Source organism: Electrophorus electricus, chromosome 14, assembly GCF_013358815.1.
Source record: "Electrophorus electricus isolate fEleEle1 chromosome 14, fEleEle1.pri, whole genome shotgun sequence".
NCBI lineage: Eukaryota > Metazoa > Chordata > Actinopteri > Gymnotiformes > Gymnotidae > Electrophorus > Electrophorus electricus.
Window position 1 is genome coordinate 10,390,264 of NC_049548.1, and position 17,473 is coordinate 10,407,736.

The 17,473-nt window shown below is 39.8% G+C and overlaps 1 protein-coding gene across 1 annotated transcript in view; it reads right to left on the reverse strand.

Annotated features, from left to right (window-relative positions):
* Positions 1-1,399: 1,399 nt before the first annotated feature.
* The window catches only part of si:zfos-911d5.4, a 29,019-nt gene continuing 12,945 nt past the window's right edge, over positions 1,400-17,473 (reverse strand). Inside the window, exon 7 of the mRNA XM_035533863.1 lies at positions 1,400-2,692. Within this exon, the coding sequence (XP_035389756.1) occupies positions 2,525-2,692 (168 nt within the window). The 3' untranslated portion in view covers positions 1,400-2,524. The remainder of the gene's footprint in view (positions 2,693-17,473) is intronic.

The following is a 17,473-nucleotide window of genomic DNA, read 5'->3' on the forward strand; positions in this document are numbered from 1 at the left end:
ATGCTTTCAGATCATCCTCATAAAACATGCTGAGCATTTATAGATAGGAGTCCTCTGGAATGGAAGATGCCCTTCATAAATTTAGTCATGTGTGTTATGGCAATAAAAGTACAAATTTGTATAATGCAAATTGATCGCAAATGCTTTTCATGAACAGCAAAACATTTTTGCATTTTTTATTCTGATAATGCAGGAGATTAGAAAGGAAAGCTGCATTGAGGTCACCAACACACACACACACCATTGCCTTTCTACACATAGGTTATGCTGTCATTTTGCATATTTTAGTTTTAAAAAATACTATCTTATAAATAGAATAATACATTATTAAACATTTCCATAAAATACAATAATACAGGTACACAAATCTTCCAAATGCAAATGCTTAGTAGTATATCAATGGCAAACCAGGCTAAAGGAGCCTGTTCAAAACAGCCAAAGAGGAATTAGAGCAATTGAAAAGCTGCTTTAAGGCTAGGAAATATCAGGGAAGCATGCCATTCATTATATCCATAATTTATCGCGAATATTATATAAAATTTTATATTAAAAACATTTAGATTAATTTAACTGCATAAAAATAAAATCTCAGAATATTTCTAAGTGAATACCAATTCAGAGGTCTTTCTGTTCAACATGGTGAATTGGATTAAAGGTTTCAAGGACCAAGGCAAAAACAAAAAAAACAGGCACAATTAGCACTTTCAGAAATAAAAGTTAAAATTCACACAACTATAAATGACAATATAATTTTTCACCTGCCCTTATTCAACTGTATTCAACCGGTATAAAAGTATATAAAAGCCTGTGACCAAAATAAATCACAACCACTCACTCAGACTTACAGCCATTTCTGACCATCTCAACAGAATACAGTTTCTATATCTTTTCTAATTTTCTTTCACCGTGGGATTGTTGCAAACAAGGCAAAGCCACAAACATCCAAGATGTGGCTGCAAGTGCTGATGTTTGTCTTATTTCTCTGGATATTTGACATCACTATTCAGTACACAAGATAAAATATTTCTTTTTCTTCAAGTAGCAATGACAAAACATTTAGCCTTCACGAAAAATAAGGTTGGCTCATCACTTAGCATATCAGCTAAGCATATTTGAAAATAACCATTTATTCAATCTCGAATGAGATTTTTCAGTTAAATGTGACAATTTTGATTTAAATGTCCATAACTCAATAGAGAACACATTCAGGCTGCCATTTTGCGTGTTAATATATCTACTATTGATTGTTCTTATTGTCGTCCATGATGTACTGTCATAGCGTTGTTTATGATGCATAGCATACTGTTGTTTTGTGTGATGTTTTGCATGTGACAGTCTATTCTCATTTTAATGTTCTGTATATGTTAAATGGTCTGCATTTGCTGAACACTCCAATATGCAAGATGTGTCTCCATTTTTAATATTCTGGACATAACTGGGTGGGTTGAAAAAGTAAAATATCTAATTTACTTGCCATACATTCAATAAAGTTGCCATTTCCAAAAATCCCACTTCAAAAAGACACATTCAATGTGCTGAAACAAAGTCATTTTCAGAGTAGAAATCAACCACATCTTACACATGCACAGGCCATAACTCGCCAACCTCTTTACACATTTACAGGCCATAGGTCTGCAACCATTAGTGGCATCAACAGGGCAATATTTTTGTGCATCTCACCTCAGAGTCCACATTCATCCAATGCCCCTCAAATCAGTTCAGTGACACAAATGCTAATTAATTAGCAACACTAGACTTGTCATTCAAAATAAAATACAATGAACCATGCTAATGAGGTTCTCATAAATCATGTATGAATGGGACTCTGAAGGAGTACATTTGTGTTGCAGTTGTTACCTAGATTGTTTTCTTTCGCCATCGCTCTGGAGCTTTTGGTATGATAACAATGAGGAGGGTCACAAATGGATTTGGTGTTGGCAACATGTTGAGAGTGTGTAATTACCACCATGATAAATACCTGCTGTTACACGTAACTGCCATGGAGAGGAAACCTGTTTGTCTAAACCAAATGGACATGCTGCAAGGCACTCACAGTCTGAGGTATATGGAATATCATTATCATCATTGTTATCATCATCATTTTTTGCAATATGCAAACCCATCTTAAACATTTAAAACAAAACAAAAGCTGTTTCTATAAAATACATACAAAGAGATTATGATACTAATCACTCAAAATGTAAATATATATTGTATCTTGCTTTCAATACAGTAGGTTCTCACTGGGCAATACCTGAATTAATTTGTGTCAATTCTTTATCGTAAAAACCATTAATATATTTCATTTGTACTGGTGATTTTAAATGGATACTTGGTTAACATTCAATCTCTTATCTGAGATCAAGCTTTCAAAGCATGAGCCAATGGTATAAGACTGCTTTCCCAGGGTCTATCCTTTTACCTAAAAAATCATTATAGTAACTCATAAATCGCAGTAAAAACTGCCCATGGTCTACAGAGCCTTGTTATGTTTCTATCTTTCTTGCTCTCACTGTCTCCATCTCTAGATGCTAAGGGTGATGGTGTGGATGCTGCTGGCAGGTATCTTGGCATCTTGGTCCTCTCCCCTGATGTGAAACACCACATGTGTGTTGGAGGGGATGGTGGTGGTGCCTGACAGTGGTTTTCCCAGCCAGCCCTTGGCTCCACGCTTATACATCTTCACCAGCACCTGCAGAATAGAAACAAACAGCAGAGAAACTCAGTAAGAACAATACATTCAGGAATGAATTTCCAGACACAATATACCAAGCACAAATATGCTGACCTTTCTCAATCACCACTATTACAAACCAATCAGTATTACATGTAATTTCTATGTTCTCTTTCAAGACATTACTGAAGAATTAGCTTTTCTTTATGCTGTATTATCTCTCTACTTCAAAACTCTCTTCCATTATGTTTATTTATTTTCTCTTCTTATTTTATTGCAAAGAAAACCAGGATAGAATGAACATTGAAATATTTCTTAAAGTCTTAGACCAAAAAAGGATTTCAATACATACCATTTATAGTGCTCAACACTGTGTGAAAATTCTATTCTTTCCTTCTATTTATCTATCTTTCTTTCTCTCTTATATATATTGATCAGCCATAAACATTAAAACCACCAGCTAATGTGTGTTCAACTTGTGCTTCCAAAATAGCTCTAATAGATCTAGGCATAGACTCCACAAAACCTCTGGAGGTGTCCTATGGTATCTGGCACCAAGACATATGCAACTATGTTTAGGTAGGTGATACGTGTCAAAGAATCATCCACATGAGGAAACAAGGTTTCCTATCAGAACATTGCTTAGAGCATCACACAGCCTCTGCTGGCTTGCCTTCTTCCCATAGTGAATCCTGGTGCCATCTCTTCCCCAGGAAAGCGATGCTCATATACTGGCTATCCACATGATGTAAAAGAAAATGTGATTCATCAGATCAGGCGAACTTTTTCTATTGCTCTATAGTCCGGAAATGGTGCTCACTTGCCCATGCCCATTGTAGGTGCTTTCAACTGATTTGTGGCAATGATCAGTTTCTATCATGGCCAGCATTAACACTTTCAGCTATTTGTGTTACAGTAGCTTTTCTGTGGGATTGCAGGATATGGGCAACCTTTCACTCCCCAAGTGCATCAATGAGCCTGGAACGCCCTTGACCCATTGTTGTTGTTCACCTTTCTTGGACCACTTTTATTAGGTAATAATCCCTGCATAATAAGAACACCCCTCAAGACAATATTAGGCAGGTGTTTTTAAGGTTATGGTTTTAATGTGTGTGTGTGTGAGAGAGAGAGAGTGTGTGTGTGTGTGTGTGTGTGTGTGTGTGTGTGTGTGTGTGTGTGTGTGTGTGTGTGTTTGTGTATAAAGATCAGCTGTGCAAGCAAAGTGCTTCTGAAGTTTCAGCAGGTGAAACCAGTTTAACTAACCTACTAACTTAAGCATTATTAATTAAACTTAAGTTAATTAATGTAAATTGGTTTCACTTCCTAGAACTTCAAAAGCACTTGGGACCTCTGACACACACACAAACACACACACACACAGAGCAACCTCCCTGAACAGGATCCAGTAACCATCACACTAGCAGATATCCAAGAAAGGGATGAAGTATGACAAACTTGAGAGCCCCAGGCCCTTACAAATAGAACCCACCCTGAATGGTCCTGAAGGACCCCAAGAAAGGGGAAATTACAATTACCGGCCGATGGCCATAATGATGAGGCAGAGGCAGGTTAAGATAAGTAGGCACATGGCTCAAACAGATAAAACAGTCACTTGAGACTATAAGAATCAGACAGACCAACCTGGAAAGCATGAGGCTATATAACAGGACTCTAAGAGCCTTCATCAAGAACTCAGTGGGGCTGTGGAAGACAACCCTAGACAACCCAACTACAAGCCAATAGCATGAGTTACCATCAAGTGCGGAAGATTTACCAAGCAGATGCCCTGACCTTTACCAAGGAGATGACCTGTCCTTGGTGCTCTTCTGCATAAGCCTGAACTGACTCAGTGAACTCATCAGGAAGAGTGATGGTATGACCAAGCTGTATGCCAAAAGTGAACTCACTAATCCATCTCAACAGGATAAATAGCAACAACATCGGAATCTCATTCAGACTGGATAAGTGTGGTCAGATGTTTACAAGGAGTCAGATGTTTACAAGGAGTTTACAAGGCAGGTAGAACAGAGGGGATTGTAGAACCAGAAGGCAACATAACAGATGTTGAGGGCAGCTACAAATACCTTGGAATCCCACAGGCAAATAGGAATCATGAAGAGGCCAGAAGGAAAGCAGCTATAGCCAAATACCTACAAAGAGTGAGGCAAGTCCTGGGAAGTCAGCTGAATGGGAGGAACAAGATCTGGGCTATCAAAAACTATGCTCTATCAGTCATCAGATACCCCACTGGCATAATAAGCTGGCCTAAGGAGGCGATAGAAGCCACTGACATCAAGACAAGGAAACTCCTCACAATGCATGGAGGATTTCATCCCAAATCCAGCACTCTGGGACTGTACACTAAACAGAAGGAGGGGGGCAAGGACTAGTGAGCATCAGAGCCACTATCCAGGATGAAACAACCAAGATCCAGGGGTACACCTAGGTTTAAAGATGGCACAGAAGCACTAATTATGGCAGCAGAGTAACAAGGTCTGAATACAGATGGGATCTACCAGACAGGCAGGACCCCAAATGCAGGCTGTGCAAAGATATTCCTGAGACACATAACAGCAGGATGCAAGACACTGGCAGGCAGAGCGTATATGGAACACCATAACCAAGTGGCTGGCACAGTATACAGAAACATCTGTGCAGAGTAGGGGCTGGAATTCCAAGGTCAAAGTGGGATACATCCCCAAAGGTGGTGGAAAGTGACCATGCTAAGATCCTGTGGGGCTTTCAGATACAAACAGACAAGATGGTTTATTACCACCACAACCCCCCCCCCCCCCCCATTAAAAAAAATAGATAGATAGATAGATAGATAGATAGATAGATAGATAGATAGATAGATAGATAGATAGATAGATAGATAGATAGATAGATAGATAGAAATGAGATGTGGTAATGGATGGAGATCTTGGAGATATGAGTTCTGCACATCATACTATAGATAAATTGATATTCAAAATTGCATTGAAGTACACAAAGTTTCCAGAGGGACTATACATTGGAGATGGACATACATAAGGAGACATTTACCTGATGCTTTTATCCAAAGCAACAATTATGACTGAGTACAACTTGAGCAATTGAAGGTTAAGAGCCTTGCTCAGGGGCCCAACCATGGAACCCTGGCAGTGGTGGGGCTTGAACCAACAACTTTCTATTTCTATTACTAGTGCACTACCTTAACCACTGATTTACCACTGCCCTGATTGCAGAGTACACAAATTGACCAGAGGAACCCTATCAGTAGCTACAGCTTTTACATACCCACCCAAAGACACAGAGAGGACGTCTGGTACAGAAATGTGGGAGTGGCTTGAAGATGACCCCTGGAGGCCAAAGAGGTTGTGACCCTGACTGAGACCTTGTGATATCTGTCTAGCCCTCTCCAGACACCCGTGGCTTTCACCTTTGTCCTTTCATAGCCCAAGCTGTTGCACACAGGTTGACCAGGATGGCCACTGCCTGCCTCACAGTATGAAGGCCACCTGTGCACAACTCATCAGAAGGAAATGCTCAGGCTTGCATATGTGCTTATTAAAGATTCAACTCTAACTCAGGATATGTGGAATGAATGCCTAAAAACACAGCAGGCTGTTAGGTTTCATGCCTCTTTCTGAATCTTAATCAAATTTGATGAAAGAGAAACATGACTTTTTTATATTGAAAAAATATCTTGAAACATTTGATTCACCAGAGTATACCTCTAATGATATACCTGATACAGTGATTCTGTGGAGGCAGAATGAACATTCACTATGCAAGGAAGAGAAAGAATAACTTTAAATATTAGCAGAGGAGTGAAGATTAAACTCGCATTTCTCTCGCCTCCCTTCAGCTTAACTAAGTGTGTGCTTAGCACTCCATTCCTCCTGCTTTACTGTGCTGGACAATAGCTGCTTTAATGAGATTTGCGTGGCCAGATAATTGAACTCTGTTCCGTTTCAAAGGAATAATCGTAACACTTCTGCTTTTTGATGCACATTACACAGGGATTAAAGTGTGCAACCCTGCTTTTTTCCCCCCACATGGCTTGATTTTCTTTTGTCATAGCCATAGACAATTTTTCAATTATGATTTTTTTCTCTCCCTTGTATGAGAGAGCGGGTAAATTGGCAAAGGTGTTTTGCTAATGGTGGCAGCGGTCGGAGTTCAGCTCGCTGGCCCTCGTCCGCCGTCTGGGTCATTGTGAGCAACCACTGAGGCTTTTATTACCACCACATCAAAAGGCAGATAAGCATTTGGGAGAGGGGGTGTCTTCCTACTCTCTTTATGTGCCAGAGAATGTGTTCATCTTAATAGTGAAGAGGCATGTGTCGGTTTGTGTGTGTCTGTGTGAGTGTGTGTATGTGTAGAATGTACGTTCAGTTCTAAAGGTTTTGTTGCTTCACAATATCAGCAGTCTTAAAAATGTTGCCCCTGCCTCATTCACAGCACCTGTATGCCATATCCCTTATCTACTAACCAAAATACCCATCACAATGCTCGCAAGAACCTCAAACCTACATTTCTGTCCTACACCACACATTTAATATTCTTTAATGACAGAGTGGGGGGAGGGGGCGCGCGCAGTTGTGGTTTAGAGCTGGATCATTCAGTCTGCCTGCCTGCATCTCATGTTCCAGAGGTATCTGACACCTTGGAATGAATGAATCTTTATTAATTCTGGCATGCTTGAAACAATACCACCTTGAGCATTACTGCATAGACAGCAGACGTCTTGGCTGTTGGAAGCCAAGAGGGAGGATATTAGTTGAAGGGGAATATAGGAGACTGACACAACAGCTATTTGTCTACAATCAACAAAAACCTCAGGAAATCAGGACTGCAGCCTGACCACAGCACCAGACTTGTGATGGTAAAATATGGATGCAGTTCAAAGAGTCTCCTAATACATGCTGAGATTTATGGGTGGGGTGCTGTTCTGAAGAGGGGAGTTCACCTTCATTTGCTAACAGCACAGTTTATGATGGCAGGGATGGCATATAAAGGAGATATTCAAGATAACAGCAAAATAATCAACATCAGAAGTGTGTTATGTGCCAGAGTTTTGAAGGCAAAAAGGGGAAGAAAAACCCTAAATTGCTCTCATTTTTTTGTTTGATTTTATGTACGATCATGTAGGTAGGGGAAAGTCCTCTTATCCAAACTTATCTACCTGTCCAAGTAAACAAACAAGAACAATCTGTCTGCTCAGGTCACTCACATTTTGAAAAGGAAAAGAACAGTAATATAATATATTGGTACCACATTACTCAACTGAAGAAGCCAGTCTGACTGGGACAGGTTTGGTCTCAAACTTTACAAAAAATTGTTCTTCAAAGTCTTAAGTCTTAGTCTTGTTCTTCAAAAAGCAAAAAGTAAAAAAACCAAAAACATATAGTTTGTTAATAACCGAGGTCATTCTTTCATCAAACTAATGACAAACTGTCCATTTTCAGAAAACAATCCATATCCACCAGGTGACCTTTTGGTGTTTGAACAAGAATACTATACTAGTCAAATTTTGAGGGTACACTTCCTGTCTCTATCCAGGTATGTCATCACAGCAGCCAGGTGTGAGAGCTGACTGAGTTACTGAGACATCAGACTTATCAGAGATCAGATAATCTAATGACCCCAGGCAACTTCCGTCTGAACTCAGATCAGCACAAAAAATATTAATAATATAACCTCTCAGATTTACAAAAAATTACCTCTCCTCTCTTTTAGTATGAACTAGGGAGAGGGGCACCTGTCTTAGCTGCCTGGATTTCAGAGCTCCTCATTCTGTGGTTTGACATGAGGCTATACTTGTTGGAGATAATTAATTTCATGTCCCATAAATCTTAACATTGCAAAAGGTAATCATAAGAAGAGGTTCATAATTTTATGTAAACATTTGTGTGTGTAAAATCTATTGTGACACTATGCAGACACTCACAGCTCTGACAGTTAACATCTATAGTGTTGTTTCATTCCAAGAGTGCTATTTTTATGAATAGACTTGTCTATAAATCTTCAAATAAATGCTTTTGTCATTTCTTGTGAATACCTGTAACCCAAAGGCAGACAGAAGAGCTTAGTGGGAAGTCCTTAATTTGTGCAGAACAATCAATTACACCAGTTATACATGGCTAAATGACAGGATGAGGATCTTCATTAATCACACCTGGCATTTGAGCAAGAACTGTAGTTGAACCTTTAGCCAAGTTCCGAGGAGCATTTCAGTGCCAGGACAGTGCAACCTGAGAAGCTTTAATAATGTCTGTGCTATTCTGTTGTATACTGAAAGAACATGTGTGATATCTACTCCAGTATCAGATCTGGCTTGGATTAGGATCCCAAGCAAATGTGTTAGGTTGAAAATTGAGGGTGGGGGATTTCCAGAATGGTTTCTCAACACATCTAAACAACAACAACAGCAACAACAACAAAACAGCTACAGAACTAAAGGACTCCAAGTTAAGTGTAAACACGATCCCGACTCGACTGGATCATGCTTCTTCACTTTGGCATCAGATAAACAGAGGAACACACAGGGAACTTCGGTGTGGTCTGCTCAACATGGCTGCCAGGGATTTCTCAGTGGAGGAGACAAAAACGTCTCCTATAACAGACAAAACTCAGGTCTCTGCCAATTTACCCAAAGATTTGATTTTGAGGAATCATAGATGTGTTTTAAGCCAGGCACAGTGTTGAGTATCAAGCAGGGGTGAATGTAACAATATCAATGACTCTTATAAAAGCAAATTACGTGCAGCTTTTCCATGGTCATTTTACTGGGAAAAAAAAAACAACCATTTTTAATGCCTACTATTTAGCAATAATTATATGAACAGAAAATGCTCCAAAACATTATTATCAAAATTATCAAAATGGTGGCTGTCTACAAAGATAAAACATTTAACATTGTCCAGTAAGAACAAGAGACTCAAGGACCTTTTTAAAAAGATGAACTCTTGGAGAGTACCAATACTTTGCAATGTTATATGTCACATGATATGGGAACTGATGCAACTTATCTTTCTGTCAACTGCACACAGTCTCTCTAACTTATTCTAAAAGTAGTCACAAGTGTCTTTTCTTGACGGCTGCCTCGAGTGTTTCCTTTAAACGGTGACATCTCCTCTAGACTGCTGCCTGATTGAATGCAGCACTGCACTGTGTCTTCATTCCCCCTTGGGGAGAGAACTCGGTTTGAGAACTCTGTCTGCGTTCACAGGTCCAGACCCTTAGGCCATAGAACAGGAGTCACACAAAGGGCTGAGAGCTCAGTTACTCAGCCTGGCCCCGTACACCCTCACATACTCCGTGTCGGCAGGAGAGAGGAGCACAATGACATCACCTTTCACATTTCAACAGGCTAGCCACCACCCTCCTCTCCTCTGTGGTACAGTGGTTATAAATCCTTCCACAGGTCCCCTTTTTCTCACCTCATACTCACCTGGGCCAAAGTGACGCACTGCTGCATCAAAACACATATGGCATTGTTAGTCATTCATTCAGATCCAGCCAGATAAGGGGACTATATGCTTTCTCTCGTTCTATCTGATTCTTTGTCATATGCCTGTAGGGAGACAAGGTGCTTATGACTATGTGGGTTACAGATAATGTGTTAAGCATGTTGTAACATACTCTGCACAAAGAAACAAATTTCTTTGCTACTTTAAACAACATGGTCCGATACTGCACAGTCAACTGCATGGGCCACCTGAGCCCTGGACATTGCTGTTTAATGTTTAATTTATCCTTTTGCTACTTGCAATTAGCAGCACCATTTAACTGTGGAAACTAAGCAATGTATTCAAAAAAGGAATCGGTCTGAAGAGGACAGCAGCCTTATTCTCATGCAAGGAAAGATAACTTATTTTAAGCAAGTAAGCAAGTCAAAGACAGATGCTAATGTATATCAAACTATTTATTTTGTCGGTAATGCACTGGATTAAATGATACATTAATGCACAATGAAGCCAAATCTACTTACTAATAGTAATTTATTAACTTACTACAAGGTAAGTGTGACCTTTTTTTTGGGGGGGGGGGGTGTTGGTAAGATGGCATGTGTTCACCTGAAATTCTGGCATTCAACTCAGTCCCTGTTCAGTTCTGGGGACTAGGGGACCTTAGGCACAGTGGACTTTAGCAAGCTACTGAGGAAATTTAGACAGGAACTGGGGAAATGTAGACAAGCACTGGGGACTTTAGCCAGGCACTGGGGACCTTAGTCAGGCACTGCATACCTTAGCCAGGCCCTGTGGACCTTAGATGGGTACTGAGGACCTTAGCCAGGCACTATGGTCCTTAGATAAGTACTGAGGACCTTAGCAAGACACTTGGGACCTTAGACAGGTACTAGGCACCTTAGCCAAGAATGGACGCCTGTTACCTAAAGCTACAGGTGCCATGTTTCAGATGAACTCAGAGTGGGTGTAAACCCACACCAGCTATTTCTTTGTTCTGTCATGTCTCAAACAGACACAGACAGAAACACACACCTTTAGCTATCCTTCGTCTGCTGAGACAAAATGTGAAGTTTTATTTGTAGACAACATAAGACATAAATCAGTGTTCGATAGCATTTCACCACGGAGAAAGCACCACTGTCCGACACTCCATAAATTAACAAGCATATCTGTAAACAGCCCCATGCAAGATTTTGCAGAATCATGCTTGAATAATCTGGCTGACCATGAGGAGCTGCTCTTCTAAAGCAGTTCCGCTGTCTGTCCTGCATTTCTCTCCATTCATGCTAACTTTAAGCACAGCCTCTGTGAAAGCTTAAAATATGAAGTACACTTCTCATGCCGAACAGCTCCAGGCCTCTCAGCCTAAACTAAAGAGCTCAATTTATGGCTGATTTAATTTTGCCCTTCATAAACATTCCTAATGACATTAGTCCTGCTGCATACACTGACTGCCTCCGTCTTATTTCATTAACTGCCCAAATCAGGTTTAAAGACCATATTGATGCCGAGCATTATTAAGGGTGATTATCAAAACAACAGACAATGGGCCGAAGTGTGCACTAACCAGTTTATGTGTAATTTCACAGAGGCATAACAGATGGCAACGGCAGTGAATTAGAGCCTGCTGCGATGGAGAACTGGACTTCAACCATAATGTGGAAATGCAGCAGGCTGGAGATAAGGGGGCCATAACAAAATGGCTTCCTTGTAATTGAGAAGGAGAATGAGAAACACAGGGAACAGGTGTGCCAGAAAGTGCATGAGATACTATAGAGAAAGGTCCAACAACAGCTTTGGGTTCTGCAGTAAGAGGCTCTTAAAACCTTAATAATACTAATACTAATACTAATACTAATACTACTATTAATAATAATAATAATAATTATTATTATTATTATTATTATTGTTGTTGTTATTATTATTATTATTATTATTATTATTATTAACCATTATTTAAAATATGTTATTCAAGTTGCATCCTTGCATCCATGTTAGGATTTGTTCATAAGTAATAAAAAAAAAAGATTACCTCTTTAAGAACTACAGTACCAAAAAAGAGCGATAAATACAAACATCACTCTGCTATGGTGTTATTGTCCATTATACTCCTAAACACAGTGTCTGTTTGGCATGTACTAGTAGCCATCAGTGCTCTCAAACAGTGCATTTGAAAGTGAAACCTAGAGAGAGGCATTTGGCCAAACCCTGGAGATGCACAAACTTGACAAAAGCTCTTGATTTATTTCAACCTCACAGATGTATGACTTGCAAATTCTGAATTCATTATGCGGAGCAGCCAATCAGCAGCTCTGACTCACTCACAAATATGCAAATTTGTCCATTCCATCCACTTCACTCCTTTGATTCCAGCCAATTAAAGCAAATGCTGCTGCGCATGTATAATTAAGTGCTTCTGCTGTGGCAACTCTCCCGACCGGATAAATGAACACTTATTGATCTTACTTTAATGGCTATTGGTAGCATGCAACACCAAAAGACTCCAAAACAAATGGCCGTTTAGAAGCAAAGTCCCCCAAGCATGGCTAAGTCTGCAAGTCTGCTATAATTGATATTTACCACAAAAGCAGCGAAGACTTGGTGAGAAAGCTTTCAATTAACAATCATAGCACTTAAACCTTTTAAAGTTACTGAATGCAACCCATTCAGATGCAGCTAATGATGCAAAACAAAACCCAAATGAGGAGCAATCACTGAAAAGCCCTCCTTATTGATTAATAATCACCACTGCTTTTAAGACAGGGCAAAATACCAGATAAATAAATGTAAAAGATGTAAACAAAATGAAAAAAGAAAGAAACAAAAAAGCCAGGGGAAATTGCTCCACTTAAAACACTTGAGGGACAGATAAACACTTAAACAAAGACAGGGCCATGGAGTCTCTCTGAACAGGTGCTATCTGTTTATCTACTTAGAGCGGCGGGCCCTGCCTGCGGCCATCTTGTTTTTAAACGCGGTCATAGCACCTTGTAAATCATCCTAACTGGATAATAGACACAGTAAGTAGTTCATTTTAAATTCAATGTGACTAATTCAGTTTGCAGCAGAGAGACTGCAGACAGAGAACAAGCAGAACTGTGGGCTGTATATAAATGTACTTGTCCATTACAAAACCTTTGTTAGAATTTGCAAAAAAAATCTCATTATTTTTTTAAACTAGAGTATTCAAAATGATCACATCATATCATGATATACATTATGGAAGCATTGTTAGGCATCCTTGATAAGTTCACTTTTTGTGTAAAAAAAAAAAAATCCCACAAATATTATATTAATTTTTGTAATGTTAATCTTTGTCTTGTTCTTGAAACAGAACTGCAGTAGCAGGGAGTACGTGTACACATGTGTGGGCATGTCAACACCTCAGCCCAGCTCTTCATGTACATTCAGGCCACTGGGAGCTCTCTGAACACTGCTCTTTAACGCGGCCACTATTCCCACTGTTCAGTATGCATCTCTAATCAGAGCGCAGATGGAAGAGGCACAGGAGCCCGCTAAGTGGAATCCCTGTGAGTGTCTCCCATCTCCTCGCCCGCTTCTACAGGGCTCTCCTCATGGGGAATCGCATATGTTTAACTTTTTTTTCTCTCCATGATCTGCTAAAGCCACTTTTAAACCTAATTACTATAAAGCAGCTGCTATCCTGAAGAGCTAATTACAGAAATCTGTAAAAATGGAAGAGGCAATTTTAGCTTTCATAGAGAGAGGAAAAAAAACATACTTTATGGTGTAGCATTTTTAACAGGGATGTTTGAAGGTGTATCTTTCAGAAACTTTTAGGGACAATAAACCATGACCTGAGTATAACTGTCTCCATGTTTCAAACCCAAGTTTAAAGCAAGCACATACATACATACAGGTGTTTTGCCATAGAAACTACAAGTATTTAAACACACTAAACAGGAACTTGCTTAACCAAGTTCACTAATTTTAATCACTGTGTATGCACAATATCTTACTGTGTCATGACACTTATTTTAGATGTACTCAAATATGTTAAAACGACTACACAAAACATGATGTTATCACTGTGGCTACTGCTCCTAAAAAGGTTTTCCCTGCTCTTTTCTGTGATGCTATTAATTAGAAGAAATTTCCCCTTTAGCCTTTGTGCTACTTGGCTCTTAGGAGGAATGCTGATCTTTGCCAGTTGTATGGGCATGCATCATTTGGCGCTAGGCAATGGCAAATGGAATGCAAGTGACAGTCAAATTAACATTCTAGAGTCTGGGACCGATTCCCTCACGGCATGTATCCTGAAATGTATCTGTGGTAAAGGTGGAATGCTCACCTTCTTGTACACAACAACTCGAAACAAATGAACAACATGTTCTTGTATGCTAATGCCCACGCATTAGCAAGAGAAAGATGCCAAACGCTTGGAGGGAGGGGGTGCATTCCAGTAGGGGTGGGCAAGAGATCGTAACATATCAGCCTAACACATTATATCAAGATGGTAACACATCAGTCTAACATACTACATCAAATGTCTGACTGTTGGTGCTTTTGGCACAGCTTTTCAAAGACATCCTGTGACCCATCACTTATTTTTTTGTGTAGATCTATGGTCCTGTTCATCAACATGGTCTATCACACTCGAATTTAACTCAGCTGTCACCTTTCAGTTGACATGATGAATTCACACTGCTCACAAGGTCCAGTCGAGCCTCGTTCAAACCCGCTCCGCACTCAGGAAGTACTGGAAACCCAATAGAAGGTCATTAGGCTCGACGGAGAAAACAAGTTTAGGCCGTTTTCCGGCAAACGTTCAAATTTAGCTGAGCGTAATCTAGTCTCTGCCCATGAAGGCTGTTCTGTTGACATATGCTTTGAGAAATCACATGATTTGCTGCCATATCTGCCCTGGCAAGCTGTCAATTAAGCTGCAATTTCAGCAACAACATAAAGCAGTAGCTTACAAACACACACATAGATTCAAACAGAAACACAGTTACACGTATACAGACACACATGTAGAAACATACACACATATACATGCACACACAAGCACAAACAACACCATCATATACCCTTTTCCAAACACATGCATACACACATGCACACGCACATACACACACCCACACACATCCACGCACACCAAAGGCAACAAAGGTTCACAGAAATTGCATGAGGCAGGAGAGGTAGATTGAGAATAAACTCTTTCATTTTATGAATCATGTTTACGCTCTGCTCTGTGTCTCGCCAACGTCCTGCTATCTTGGCATCAGAAGCAGAACAGACCCAGATCACTGCTTTTACACCCCCATCAGATGAATCGGCCCTTCAAAGGCCAGCCATTAACAATTACTGCCATGTTTATCTTCTCCAAGGAGAGGCACATGCCATCTTTTTGAATTCAGGCTTCTTTTAAAGGGAAAATGCCCAGAAATCACAAACTACTCATAAAAGTGTTGCTGGGCCTTAAGTTTCTTTGGTTAATATATAATGAAGGGAAGTCAAATCCTACTCAAAGTCTAAAGTTTGCATCAATGGCAGATTCATCACAAAGGCTACGCTCAAAGCTATACATCTCCCTTGTTAATCCTGTCTTAGAAAAGCAACACAATTCACAAACAAGAAAAGCCTTAAAACCTAACTTAACCCAGGACCAATCAGTATCTGCTGCTGCTGCGACCTCTCTCTCATCACACACGTTACAGCGACTGTTCCTCTCAGAGAGTACGTGTATAGCTGCTTTTATTCCAGTGCTGCGTGCATGTGCTGAGGGACTGATTGAGTATCCACCCTCCACTCAGACCTCCCCAAGCAGCTGTTTCTTCCAGCATAGAGACAGGCTCTTTGCTTGAAGAGCTACCTCAAACACTTCGCATAATTAAGTAGCATTAAACTGTGTGGGGTGAAGAAAAGGACCCTTCCTCATGTTTAATGCACTTTTGGGGTAAATGAAATTTAGGCTGAAAGGCTCAGCTAGTGTCTATTTGCTGCATGACCTTCAGCTGAGATCACTGTGGTTAGTAGCTCATCACGAACCTATAGGCTAGAAAATATAGATGCCCTTTCAGATAAGACACAGATATGGCCCTTTCAAGCAAGATACAATATTTACATTTCTTTTAAAAATGCATTATGTTTACTATATATATATATATATATATATATATATATATATATATATATATAAACACACACACATACATATATTTTTATTACATATACCATTAAATTTTCTGTTTCAGGAAACCTTATATAATTATATAATGGCCATAAAGAATTATTTCTCTGTCTCTGTCTCTGTCTCTCTCTCACACACACACACACACACACACACACACACACACACACACACACACACACACACACACACACACACACACACAGACACACACACTATAAAATAGTGATGTACACAGTTTCTAAAGAAAGAAACAGTACAACGGCAAAGTCTTTATCTTTCTGCAGTTGCTCCCAGAAAACTTTTTCAGGTACACAGTACTTTGCTTTTGAAGCTCTTTCCTTGCACAGCTGATGAAGGACCTCTGTCTGAAATGTCCTTTTTCTCTTAATACCTTATGTACCTCACTGCAATCTTCTCCCCATATTATACACATATACACTCATATGTATATACACTGTTTTGAAATTCAAAATTAATCCCTTCATTTACAATATTTAGTGTAATAAAATGGAATTCTGTTGCCTTATGCAGGTTATCACAGTATAGCACAAAAAACCCCACCAACAACATACTAATATTACATTTCCCTTGTGCCTGTAGAATATTAACCTGAAAGAGTGTACCTAAATGCTGTGGTAAACCATTTGATTTGAAGAGTGTTGGGGGAGCGCGGAGACACTGTGTCTGTGTGACTGCGGCATGGAGCTCATCCTTCTTCCGTCTTTCCTGCCACTGTTCAAGTGCTTAATGCATTATAGATTTGCCGCTCATGTGTGGTAGAGCAAAGCAAAATCGATATTCCGCAGTGTTTGGTTTCTTGTAGTGTATCCCTTTCAGAGCTCAGGAATCAAACGCAGCTTCTAATAAAACCATCAATTTATTACCGCCCATGGTTCTACCCACAAACTTAGACCATGCACATTATTTGCTTATGCATAAACAAGGGACAGAGGGCTGAGGTTTATGATACAAAATACCTGCTGATAACACACACACTGTGCATTTCAGAGACTGCTGCAGAGAAGCACTTTTTCCTGTTTAAGTAAAGAGGTGGATTTCAGAGTAACTCTCTTTTCAATTTTAGACCTCCGAGACTGAATGGTCATGCTTGGGGGTTTTTGCAAACAGGAATAGGTGTCAGACTGCTACGCTCTCCAGTTCTGCTACCTGCTGGAGCCATCAAAC